The sequence below is a fragment of the Phaethon lepturus genome, unplaced genomic scaffold (genome assembly GCF_000687285.1).
Source record: "Phaethon lepturus isolate BGI_N335 unplaced genomic scaffold, ASM68728v1 scaffold25981, whole genome shotgun sequence".
NCBI lineage: Eukaryota > Metazoa > Chordata > Aves > Phaethontiformes > Phaethontidae > Phaethon > Phaethon lepturus.
This window is the reverse complement of record NW_010518886.1, coordinates 594-13,310: the sequence shown is the minus strand read 5'-3', so window position 1 is coordinate 13,310 and position 12,717 is coordinate 594. Positions and strand designations below refer to the sequence as shown.

The 12,717-nt window shown below is 56.7% G+C and overlaps 1 protein-coding gene across 1 annotated transcript; it reads right to left on the bottom strand.

Annotated features, from left to right (window-relative positions):
- Positions 1-3,315: 3,315 nt before the first annotated feature.
- On the bottom strand, positions 3,316-12,463 carry ADAMTS10 (ADAM metallopeptidase with thrombospondin type 1 motif, 10). The gene is made up of 11 exons (XM_010296881.1): positions 12,415-12,463; positions 11,100-11,233; positions 10,109-10,232; positions 9,478-9,558; positions 7,890-8,053; positions 7,342-7,468; positions 5,959-6,088; positions 5,091-5,295; positions 4,682-4,858; positions 3,807-3,963; positions 3,316-3,425 (listed from the first exon to the last, which is right to left on the bottom strand). Exons 1-11 carry the CDS (start codon positions 12,461-12,463, stop codon positions 3,316-3,318), a joined length of 1,458 nt encoding a protein of 485 aa, XP_010295183.1.
- Positions 12,464-12,717: the final 254 nt, after the last annotated feature.

Below are 12,717 nucleotides of genomic sequence, written 5' to 3'. Positions count from 1 at the left end.
AAGGAGGATGTGTGGAAACTCTTTGCAGAGGATGGCATGGAACCAGTGGAGGTCAATCCACTGGAAGATGAGAAGTCCATGGAGGTCAAGCCACTGGAAGAGCAGGAGGAAGCCATGGAGGTTGATCCAGTTGCAGCAGACCTAGCTGGGTACTGCAACACTGATGCCAGGCTATGCTTGAAGACGGGAGCCCATTGTGCTGAGAGGGTCTGGCCCCACCCAAGACGCTATGGGTATGGGCCCAGCTCCTCACCAGTGGCCAGGTATGCGGCGGGGGGGGGGGCGGGGGCGGAGGGCATTTTTGCACGTGACTCCCTGCCATCAATCAAGCAATCCATCAATTAATCTCCATCCACCCATCCATCAATCTCCCTTGAAACATGGTGGAGCTTCAAGTGCTAGTTGGGCTCTTCCTCCCCGCCCTGCACTGCCCTGCCCCCAGATATTCACAGAGCATCTCCCTTGCCCTTTCCAGCATGCAGGTAGCATGGCAGCGCTGCGAGGAAGTCACACTACAGAGACTGTCCGCGGCAAATACGCACCCTGTGCTGGGCACATCTCTCACCAGCCGAGTTTGCAGAAGACAGAGGATCAAAGCATTCCCGAGATCTCTCCTCCTCAGATAAACCTGTTCTAACCTTGGCCTTGTGAGACCTTCTGGGCCACACTAGGGGGATTGCTGGAACAGGAGGGCGCAACACTTTGTCGAGGTCTAGCACACAAGACCAGGTCAGCACCTGGAGCTTTTGAAACTGCCTCTCTCTTCTTAATACCAGCTCAGTCACTCACAGCCAGGTTAGAATCACTGACTCATAGATTCATGGAACGGTTTGGGTTGGAAGGGACATTCAAAGGTCATCTAGTGCAATCCCCTGCCATGAGCAGGGACATCTTCAACTAGAGTAGGGTGCTCAGAGCCCTGTCCAACCTGACCTGGAATGTTTCCAGGGATGGGGCATCTATCACCTCTCTGGACAACCTGGGCCAGGGTTTCACCACTCTCATTGTGAAAAATTTCTTCCCGGTATCTGGTCTAAATCTGCCCTCTTTTAGTTTAAAACCATCACCCCTTGTCCTGTTGCTACAGGCCGTCCTAAAGAGTCTGTCCTCTGGTTCTCCAGAGCCATGAGACACGGCACAAAGCTTTGTGTCAATCCCTACGCAAACCAGCCCAAGGGGTTCAGGGAAGCATCAGTGGTATTTCAGACATGTAGTTCTTCAAACACTCCCTTCCCCCCAAATCCCAAACCAGCATTGCCAATACAGATTCTGCGTGCCCCTGGGGTGCACAGCCAACCTGCGACAGGTCTGCCAAGGGGAAGCCTTTTCCTAACGTGCCACACAGCAGCTCGGTGTGAGTCTCCACCTCTCCGACCTGCTCCGGTCACTCAGGCTGCAGGGAAAACCCTCCCCTGCTGCCCCATCCCCTGCTTCAGCATGAGCACAAGGAGCATTGTGGTGTGGGGCTGCCCAGAGCCCAGGCTTGGCACTCGCGAAACAAGACTGGGACCAGAAGCTGTGCCCGGGCTCATAGCTACTCCTTTATTATAAATCATGCCGTTACGTCGCTCCTCCTCAGAGTTAGTATGTTAAACATTTTTCATTATATGTATATCTATATAAAAAGGTGAAAACACCCACTCCCCTCACCAACATATCAGAACGGAGCATGGCACCAGGAAGGAAGAGAAATGAAGGCCCGCTCGACAGCCAAACGGGATTTGCTGAGCACCAGAGAAGCTGCGATTGGCTGATGAGCAGGTAAAAATACAGATGGTAGAGTAACACATGAGGGCTGGCAGGGCAGAGAGGTCTGCTCTGGGGAAAGAGGGCTGTCCACCTCCCTGCACCCTACGGATGACCCCCAAGGGGAAGAGAACATGGCTTTGGACAAGTTTTCCCATCTCTGTGATGCAAAAGGCCCGAAAATAGTAATACCAGTAACGGTACAAAAACCACATGCTTTGTAGATTGAAAATTCAGGTCTCCTCCACAGGCTCGGGTGGCCCATGGAGAAGTCGTGTGTCGGCCCAGATTTGGCCAGGAGGTGACCTGGAGGAATTCTAAGCCTGCTCTTTTCCCATGACTGGCGCTCTCCTGGGGCAGAGGAGCGGGTGGCACTGGGACCAGCACCCTGAAGCCACAGTGGCATGTGACAAGGCTGTCTTTGGAGGCAAAGCACCTTTTGGAGGCCAAGCACCTTTCAGAGGCAAAGCACCTTTGGAAGTAAAGCACCTTTGGAGGCAAAGCAGCTGTGGAGGCCATGTGGCGTTCACTGGGGAGAGCCCTGCCGAGAGCAGGCAGACTGGTCCCAAGTCACGGCTCGGCAATGGGGATGCTGTGACCAAGACAGTTCTTGTCCTGCATCCTCCTTTGCTTTCCTTCCTGCAGCCTGGCATGTCCTTGATGCCCGTTAAGTGACTGCAACCCCGAGCACACCTCGGCCCTGAACTCAGCTTGCGCTTCGAGGTATCTCTGCAATAAAAAATGGTCATAATAGTGACAAGGGCTTTAAGGAAAAATAGGGGGACACTCCCATCAAAGTAGGTTGTTATGAGAATTTGAATCACCCCCTCTCCCAGTTAAACTGGTGTCACCGCTCTGCTCACTGAGTCACCTGCTCTTTGTCTCCTGCTGCATGACCCAAGGTGACAGGATGCAAAGCAAGGAAACAAAATTCCTGCTCCAACCCCACTCCCCACAGCAGCTCATCTTCACCCATCGCCCAGAAGCCACAAGCCACGCTTGTCACACGCGGCACCTGAAACCTCCTCCCTGTCTCCCCTGGGATCCCCGAGGGAAAGGCAGAAGCCCCCAGTTCGCTCAGCCTCCCCGAGGATGCCCCACTGCAGACCGCGATGCCCCGTGAAGCCCTCAGGACACTGGCGCAGAACGGGATGAGGCAGGAGCGGGGAGAGTGGTGCCGTTTCGGTGGCTGCCTTGGCGCCTGCAGGACCTGGGTCCACTACTAATAAATAACAATGTCAGAATTTCAAGTCATGTCCCTGCTGCTGCGCTCTGCCCAGCTTCTCCCTCTCACACCACTCATCGACCGGCTCCTGTCACACTGGGCCGTGGTGGTGTCTGCAGCGGCTGGCAGTGGTTTAACTGGGAACCTGCGATTGTGAAGCTTGGGGGCGAAGGGTACATGTCTTTGGGGACGCGTTTGGGTGACGCCAGCTCCCACTGGAAGCACGACCAGTGTCTGTGTTGGACCCAGGGGAGATTCCCAGGGCAGCGAGGAAGGGCATGGCTCTGTGGCCCTTCGGCGTAGCTTTTGCCTTCCAGTTTTCCCGCGGGGGTCACTCGGTGTCCCTAGTGCCCCTGGCATGTTTTACAGCACATCTGTCGGAAGTAGGTCCGGCTGCAGAACTTGAACTTCAGGACGAGTGGGCAGTAGGCCACCTTGTTCACATCCTTGCACTCTGGATGGGTGACAGAGGGAAGGAGAGTTACAGCTGCCTCGGGGGCGAGGAGTAATACGAGCTCTTTTTGCACCCCACTGCCCAGCTCCTGGGGGCTTTTTGCCAGGAAGCAGCAAGATGCAGCCATGCTGAAGAAGCTACTGAGAACCTCACTAATGAAAGCCTCTCTTTGCCAAGGTGCAGATACTTCATTTATCAGGGTCATGGCATGCCAGTTTGGCCTGGGGCCAGACGGGACAGCACCAGGTCTCCCCATGAGAGCCTTACCCCACAGCACAGCACCTAGAGCCCAACTCGGACTGTGCTGGCTCTGGTGCCCCTGTAGCACATAGCCCCCAAGACTGGCAATGCAATCCCTCACCAGTCCCCCACCTCTCTCACCTTCAGGGTTGTCCGTAGGTCCCGACTCGCACTTGGTCTCGCACTGCTGCATGTTGGGCGGCTGCAGGGTCTCCACGCAGTCGCTGGACGGCTGCCCGGTGTGAGCCAGGCACTGGACGGATCTTCTTTGCTGGCCAAGGCCACACTGCGCAGAGCACTGCCGGGAAACAGCACAGCACAGAGCTTCGCCGCCACAGCTTTAATAACGTGGGGGGAGAGGGTACAGCCAGGTCTTAGGAGGTGCAAAGAGTGGATGCAGTCATCCCTTCCCTCACCAGCAGCTGCAGGGACCCCACTGGCACGGCTGAGTGTTGCGGCCCTGCTTCTCAAAAAGCTTGGTTCAAACCTCTGGGACTCAGCAAGGGTCTCTCCATCCAGCCCTAAATCACCCGCCTTTCCCAGGCCTCCTGTACCCTGATGTTACCCTGCAGGTCGAGGGGTGTTAGAGGGAAGGGAGTACTGTCAGCATTGCCCTGCTGCAGGTGCCAGGCTGGGCGGTGGCAGGTGGCCCAGAAGTGGCCCCGCTCGCCGCCCGCCCAGCCCACCTCTGCAGCCCATTGCTCCCACTGCACTGCTCGCCATGCTCACTGCCCTGCTGCCCCCCAGATACCTGTGGGGGCCCTCCAATGACTTCTGTGGGGCCCTGCTAGGCCCGGGAGACTCCCTGGGTCAGCTGTGTGCTTGGGCCACCATCACCATGGCCTCCTGAGCCAAAGTGGGGCAAAGAACACCCCACGGAGTCCTGCTGCCCCCCAGATAGTTGTGGTGGCCCCACTGGGTTCTGCTGGCAGGTAAAAGCCTCAAGTGCACTAGGATTTGAGGTGCTGGGCAGGCAGAACCTTCTTCAATAACCCCATGGAAAGGATTGTCCCTACCTCTCCCCACTCGCCAGTCACCCAGCGTGGCGGTGGGCAGCGCCGCAGGTTGCACCTCATACTGGTCGGGGGTTTGGAGCCTTCGTAGCACTGGGAGGTGGGCAGAGTTGCACTGTGGTCACCACTCTTGCAGAGGACAATGCGGTGGCGGAAACCTGGCCCACAGCTTGGGGTGCACTGCAAAGAGAAGACATACGCGGTCAGGATGTACAGCAAAGAGCAGAGAGAGGCAGCACTGGCTCTCCCCACCAGTGCTCCCACCTTGCCTGTCTCCTGAGCTACAAGACCATTTCCCACATTATGCTCTCCAGGGCCAGTGGCCATCACCGATGCTCTGACCTAGTGACTGACACTGTCCTCCTAAGGATCAGCACCACCAGAGAGGTGAGGGCTGATGTTAAGCACTTACTTCAGACCAGTCCAGGGCGACCCACTCTGGAGGGCATGTCTGGTTATTGCAAGGCTCAAGCATCTTTGGCCGTGGATGGGTGCAAGAAGCATCATCCAAGGTCTTCTCCTCAGTGGCAGAGATCTTGCGCTTGCAGAAGACGCTGCGTGTGTGGACGCCTTCATTGCAACTTCGGCTGCATTCAGACCAGTTCCCAATCACCCACCTGGAGACATGTAAAACAGCAAAGCTTGCAAGGGGCACGGTGGTCCATGCTTGTCCCCATACTCCTGTACACAGCCCTATTCCTACTCTGGCCACAGCTTCCCAGGCAGCTCTGGCTGAACCACACAGTTCCTCCACATCTCCCTTTCCCCTTCAAGAGGGAGCAAGGGCCAGCCAGGGAGGGGCTGGCACAGTTTCTGAAGGACTGCACTGAGTATCTGCTCTGCACCAAAGGACCAGATGGGGAGGGCTCCTTTCTGCCAGCAACCCAGCAGCACAGGGAAGGGGTCACACTACAGAGACCATCCTGAGTCAACACACCATGGGCTCAGCACATCTCTCACCGAGCAAGACACGGTGTAGCTTTGTGCACAGAGCATCATGGTAGAGACAGGTTTCTGCTCCCTGCATCACCACTGCCCCTTCCCGCAGTGATGCACATGAGCTGTGCAGGCTGCGCACTGTATTGTGCTCATGATGGGGCACAGAGGAGAAAACTGTCTTCCTTCCCCAGCAGAGCTGCTCCAGCCAGGTAGTGTCACCCCTGGGCACTGTGGCAGGGGACTCTGACTTGGGAACGGCAGAGAGGGGGGAATTTCACCCTCCTCCACACTGGCTTTTTACACCCACACTCCCTTGATCTGCTCCAAGCTGTGGTACTCACGCTGGGGGGCATGGTTCAGTATTGCATGGTCTCTGACGCTCTGGCATTTTGGTTTCAGGGCTACAGAAATGGTTGAAGACAGTTGAGCCATCAGAAAGTTTCTTGCATACCACAGATTGGATCTGGCTGCCTGCCAAGAAAAAGAGGCAAGGGGGAAAGAGAGGAGGATCCTGAGGCCAGCGCTCAGCCAGGCTGCAGGTACGAGCCCCACAGCTCTGCTCCAACATGGGCAATGTGGGGGGCCAGCCACATGTCACTGCGCCTCACAAAGCCTGAACCTACTTCTCTATTCGTAATCAAGGCCTCCTTTGCCTCTAACATCTCCAGAAAATAAATGGATGCGGTGAATACACACTAGCCAGGGCAGGACCCAGCTGAGTCTGTAGAGGATGGAGGATCAAAGCGTTCCAAAGATCCCATCCTCCAATAAACCTGTTCTAAACTTGGCCTTGTGAGACCTTCTGGGCCACACTGGGGGGATTGCTGGAACAGGAAGGCGCAACACTTTGTTGAGGTCTAGCACACAAGACCAGGTCAGCACCTGGAGCTTTTGAAACTGCCTCTCTCTTCTTAATACCAGCTCAGTCACTCACAGCCAGGTTAGAATCACTGACTCATAGATTCATGGAACGGTTTGGGTTGGAAGGGACATTCAAAGGTCATCTAGTGTAATCCCCTGCCATGAGCAGGGACATCTTCAACTAGAGTAGGGTGCTCAGAGCCCTGTCCAACCTGACCTGGAATGTTTCCAGGGATGGGGCATCTATCACCTCTCTGGACAACCTGGGCCAGGGTTTCACCACTCTCATTGTGAAAAATTTCTTCCCGATATCTGGTCTAAATCTGCCCTCTTTTAGTTTAAAACCATCACCCCTTGTCCTGTTGCTACAGGCCGTCCTAAAGAGTCTGTCCTCTGGTTCTCCAGAGCCATGAGACACGGCACAAAGCTTTGTGTCAATCCCCACGGGAACCAGCCCAAGGGGTTCAGGGAAGCATCAGCGGTATTTCAGTTCACAGACATGTAGATTTGAAGGCCGGAGGGGCTGCTGCAATTGGCTAACCTGTCCTGCATTACACAAGTAAATGAATTTCAAGGATATCATTCCACCTTCCATCACCTCTACCACCTACACCTGCGGTTGAGCCAGGGAATGGCATCCAGGTTGTTTGCCCTGACACTGCCCATAAGGTCATACTGACTGACACCAGCTTGCCTGTGGCTGAGTGCAGGGTGGGAATACGTAGTAACCTGAGAGCTCCTTTAGAGAGCAAAGCAGGTGCTAACATCTGTGCGCTGTCTCATGTGGCCCAGACACAGTGCGTGGGAGTCACAGGAATGCAGACACATGTCCCCCCTCCAGCCAACATGGGGTCAAACCTCACCCCCTGCACACAGCACTGAGCATTTGGTCCACGGGGTGTAGTGCCAGGAATACTGGTTTGAGGCATCCCTGCCGATGGGTGCGTTGAACTTGTACCGGATCCCCTGCAGCTCTGTCCGCACAAGGACCTGAGGAGAAAGGCACCACCGAGGCATCAGTGCCACCGAAGTCCAGCATGGTCGTGACCGTCCGGATGGCGTCCCATGACCTCAGCACGCTCTCTAAAATCCAGGGCAGCTGAAATATCCCCCTCTTCCCTTTCCAGTCCCTCCAGCATTGACATGGCAGCCACCAGTGATGACAGTGGTGCAGCCATGAAGGTGACACCATCAGAGAACAAGCTCCCATGCACTTAAAGATTGAATTGTTCCAAAGCCTGCCAGATTAGGGAGGGAGACCTGAGAATTTAGCTCAGTTTACTCTGATCTCTGTGCTGCTTTACTCCAGACATCAAGGACAGGGGCTGATTAGCTCCATTTCCCATGTAGTCATGGCAAGGTCTCTTTAGACCAGATCAGGAAGGGGTATGAAGGAACCATGTATACCAACCATGACAAAGAGGGTGATGTTGGTGGGTCCCAAGGCCTCCAGGGACTCAGGCTCCTCTGGGGATCTCCTGTAGTGGAATGTTGTGCCCGCGATGTCAAAGCGCCGTGGGGGATCGATGGAGAGCTTCCCGTTGATGTAGTACTCACCGCTCTCCCCTCTCAGCGCTGCAAGGACAGGGGAGCAAGGGTTAGCAGAAAGGCTGAACGCACCATTATCCAGCTTCGGCCAAGCGCTTCTCATTTGCCAGGCTCAGAGCACCGCTATAATGGAGGGTAAACCTCACCAGCCTCGTTTTACAGGGAGGGAACAGGTGGGGCAAATAAAGTAGGTGCCTGGGTCAGGGTCACAGAAAGTCACTAGCAGAGGTGGGACTAATGTACCCACTGTCTTGTCTCAGCCTGCCTGCCACCTCACCGTGGCAGGAGGATGCTGCAGGGTGCTCAGCCAGCTGCCCAGGGTGGTGATGGGGACACTTGGCAGTGTGACAAGCTGTGGCCATGAAGCCAGGCTCAAATCCAGCTGAGCAAATTGGGTCTTGGCTGCTGGGGCTACTGGAAGAGGCGGGTCCCCAGGAGCCTGGCTGTGGTTGCCCAAGCAAGTCGCTAGAGGGGGATCGGCTCGCTTGCTTGTTCCCACTCGCATTCCCACGCTCTCCCTGCTCGCTCTCTGCCACCGACACTGCGCTGGCACCTAGCGCTGCATCGCTCCTGCCCTCACTGCTGGCAACAACCTCATTGCCATGATGCTTTGGGGTGGAGAGGACAACGAGGATGGAGGATGTTCCCTCCACTCCCACTGTGGTGCAGGGAGCAGGAGGGACTGGTGGCAGCAGTGATACGAGCTTGGGCTGTGCTGCCAGTGCACAGAAATCCAGTCTGGATGGACACGAGGAGTCCCCAATACAGGTGGGCTGGGCAGGGAGGGGTGTTGGCATCTCTGAACCCAGCAAAGGGAGCTGGCCTGGAGGGATGCTGCGGAGAGCCCCGCTGCGACCTCCCACTGCTGCCGGCATCCAGGCAGGCTCCTGCTCCTAGAGAGCCGCTGTGGAGGCACCCGGCAGCAAGCCAGCAGCAAGCACTGCTGCCCACCCCTCTGCCCATCGCTTGGAAGACAGAAAGAGAAGACAAGGGGAAAGAAATAAGCCCGTTGTAAAAACAAGCCACAGCCTGGCTGGAAAATTAAGCCCAAGGAAAATGTGAGCAGGTCTATTTTTAATCCCCAGCCCAACATGCTGGCGGAGGGGGGGATGCCAAGGAGCCACAGCCAGCGCCAGGAACAGCGGGGTGTGGGGTTTGCTCAGGGTTATGCTGATGAACAGTGAGCGCAGGATGGAGGCAGTGCCACAGCAAGAGAGGGACTGTGTGGGCCACACTGATACAACCCACGCTGGCCTGGGACATGGCTGCTCTGCCAGCAGGCCCGGCTGCCTTCCTCTGCCCCCAATCCCAAGCTGGGACCCACAACCTCATCCTCTGCTGCAGTGGGAGATTTTCCTTGCTGGGCCTTTCCCACGCCCTGTTAACCGCGGGGAAATGGCAGACCAAGGGGTGTCTGGCTGGGATTTTAGTATCCCCCAGCCCCATCTCACCTAGGTAGTTGATGGAGAGGTTCAGCTCCCGGATGTCGATGTGGACGGAGCCCTTGGGAATCTGGATCACCTCCTCGTAACCTGTGAGACATCCCAGGGCCAGTAAGCAGTGATGCTCAGCCTCCGAGCCCGGAGCCAACCCTGCCCTGGGCTGGATGGGTGTGTGCTACCCTGTTCCCCATGTGTTAAACACTAAATGACATGCTGTCAGTGCAGAGGTGTTCGTTCAGCCACCTGCTGCAATTAAATGGAAAAAACACTACGGCTTGCCAGGACAGTGGCTTGCTTGCTTTGCAGTGTGGGCTCTCGTGACGTGACCAGCCATGCTGGCGAGGTGCTGTGGAGCTGCGATCTCCATGGGCATCTCCATAGCCTGGCTCGAGGTCAACGTAAGCTGGGGAGAAGGGAAGGAGCTTGGCACTCTGTATCAGGGACTTGGGTGCCAATGGTGACTGGGGCACGGCTTGGTTGGTGAACAGGAGTGATTTGCTCCCTGCTTGCAGCCTGGTCCTACCCTTTGGGGTGCTTCGTATGTCCCTGCCTGTCCTGTGCGTCCCAGGAGCAGGTGAAGTCGAGAAGGGACTTGTGGGTGGGTTCACTGGCTGCGCTGGCCAGGCCGCTTGCTCCCTACCTCCCTCCGGCAGGGACTGGTTGAAGATGCCCTCAATGGTCTCGCAGGAGCTGCCGTCTCCCCCACACACACGACACTTGTCCTCCTTTGAGTCAGAGCCCAGGACACGGTCACAGCCTACATGCTGGAGGAAGGAGCAGCAGGGAATTAGCCATCCTGGCGGGGCCTTGTCCTCCCCACAGCTGCCCTGCAGCATCCCAGGGAGCCCAGCCCTGGGCCCCGCCTCACTTCCCCCCCACTGCACTGTACACCAGGCAGTGCTCAGCAACACCACTCTGCCCAACCCCATCTTTCTGCCACCCCCTTCCAGGGACAGCCCTGGGGGGTCTGTCCAAGGCTGGGGGGGCACAAGCAGGGCCCAGGGCTCTGCAGGATAAGGCAGAAGTACGGGTTTCTGTGTTGAGCCGGGGGAGCTTCAGCAGCCCGGGGAGAGATGTGTCCTCGCTGCACCAGCATCGTGGTAGCGAGGCCACGTGAAACCTCCAGCTCTGCCCCGCTGCCACAGTACCTGGGCTAGCAAGTGGGTCACCACCACCACTGTGACTACCTATGGTGAAATCCCCCTTTTGTTCCACAGTATATTCAGCCCCATAGAGGCAAAAAGGTCCCAGAGACACAGGAAGGGAGACAGACAGAGAGGGAGCTTGTCTGCCTGCCCACTGGGGGACATTCACCACTCCCAGAGTGCTTTCCTATAATTAAACTTTTATAGCCCTCCAGATCCCATTTCTAGGGGAATATCAAGTGCCTGGGGCCACATGGGCTGTACATGCACAGACCCATTGCCAGTGCAGGCCAGTGTGGCACCTGGTGCACGGAGAGCAGACAGGCACGAGCCCAGAGGCTGACGTGCTCCTGCTCTCACAGGTGAACTGGGTGCCCAGGCAGAGGGATGCCCGTGTCCGTGGGGGCAGGTGGAGGACAGCACTCCCCTGCCCAGGCATTTCCCCTTGCCTCCCCATCCCCAGCCTGTCCCAGAGCCCAGCAGCACCTTGCACTCCCCGTTGACACAGATGTCGTTGGAGTCCTGCCGGCACGGTGTCCCGTCCACCACGGCTGCAGCCCGTTCTGTGTAGAAGTTGAAGCCCTCAGCCAGGCAGTTGAGGGAACAGGCTTTCACACCCCCTGGGAAAGAAGCAAAAGCTCCAATGATGCCACCAAGAAGAGAGAGGAAAGACGTGGAGAGCCAGACCTGCTGCCTTACCCTCAGTCTCCCCACACCATCCTGCACCTGGCCCGCTGCACAGCTCCAGGTGTCCAGGAGGATGTCCCTGCTGAGCGGAGGGACCCAGAGAGACCCAGCCACCCTCCTTATTGATCAGCACTGAGTCAAGACCCTTGAACCGGACACAGGCGCATGGTGAGACACTCCCTTCTGCACAGCCTGGGAAACATGGGCTGTATGTGATGGGGAAATAAACCACCTGACTTGTTCTTATTTAGTGTTGGTCACTTTTGGGCTGTCAACAAGCTTATTTTACAGCTAAGGAAACTGAGGCAGCAGCTCTTAAGTGACTTTCAGCTACTAGACCAGGGCAACCAAGATTTTCAGCTTTTAGACCAGTTACTAGGTCAGAGCAACCATTTCTTTCTGTTCAAGGCTGGTGGATACTGAGTCCTTCACAGCAAAGATGACGACAGCAGCACGAGGACAAAGAGGAAGGATGCCCAAGTTATAGCTAAAATACCCGCTTCCCAACACCCCTTGCAAGAGCACCATCTAAGGAACACAGGCTGGATATCTGGATATCGGCTTATGGAGCCTGGGAGCAGGGCGTGGGGACTGGTTATGGAAGGAGACACCTGAGCAGAGCAGTTTCTTGCCACCTGTTACTGGATTTTATTAAATGCTGGTGCAGATCGCAGCATTTGCTGCCTTTACTGAGCATCCCAAGGAGACCCAACAGCCTGCATGACCCTGGCAGAGAGAGGTATGCCTGAGCTGTGGCAGTTCACTCCTGCAGGCACCAGCAACAGTCGGGAGCCGTGTGCCAGAGCTGGGAAGCACCTCAGCGGGGAGCAACTGAAATGTGCAAAACTTGCAACTTGATACAGCACATCAAAGCGGCAGAGGGAGGGGAGGGGTGGCCCAGCGGTGCCTGGGAGCAACCCAACGCAGCTGGGGGGAAGAAAGAGCAAAGTCAGGAGAGGGAGGAACAGAAGGAGACAGGAGAGGGGAATTCAGCAGCTTGGAGGCATGCTGTCAAGCAGGATGCCTGGGCAAGTCCCTAGAGAAGGCACTCGATCAACCCTCCTTCTGAAGAGCCATCCCCTTCCACAGCACCCCGGGCTCTCCCCTGCCTGACGGTGGAGCTCCAGGGCCACCGAGGGGGACAGCGCAGGCATGACAGCCATCGAGGCATGGCATGCCTGGACCCCAGGTCTGTCCAGCCAGACCTCAGGCGCAAAACATCACCAGCGAGGTAAGAAAACATGAGTCACGAGGGACCTAAGCTGGCTGTGGGATCCCCCAGCTTGGAGAGGCCATGCCACCAAGCCCAACCAGCAAAAGCACACCCCACGCATGCAACTGTCCCACCAACCTGGGAGGGGCTTGTGCTGGCCCTTCCTGAGATGTACCCATGATCTAGCCAGTTCTTGCTGGCTCG

Bases quoted from the DNA above. Each gene is read 5' to 3' on its own strand.
- ADAMTS10 (XM_010296881.1), bottom strand. From the start codon at position 12,463: ATGGCTGTCATGCCTGCGCTGTCCCCCTCGGTGGCCCTGGAGCTCCAC. The intron at 5,296-5,958 runs GTGAGTACCACA...ACATGTCTCCAG, and splicing joins ACTGAACCATGCCCCCCAGC to GTGGGTGATTGGGAACTGGT. The intron at 3,964-4,681 runs GTAGGGACAATC...GTTTCCCGGCAG, and splicing joins TGACTGGCGAGTGGGGAGAG to TGCTCTGCGCAGTGTGGCCT.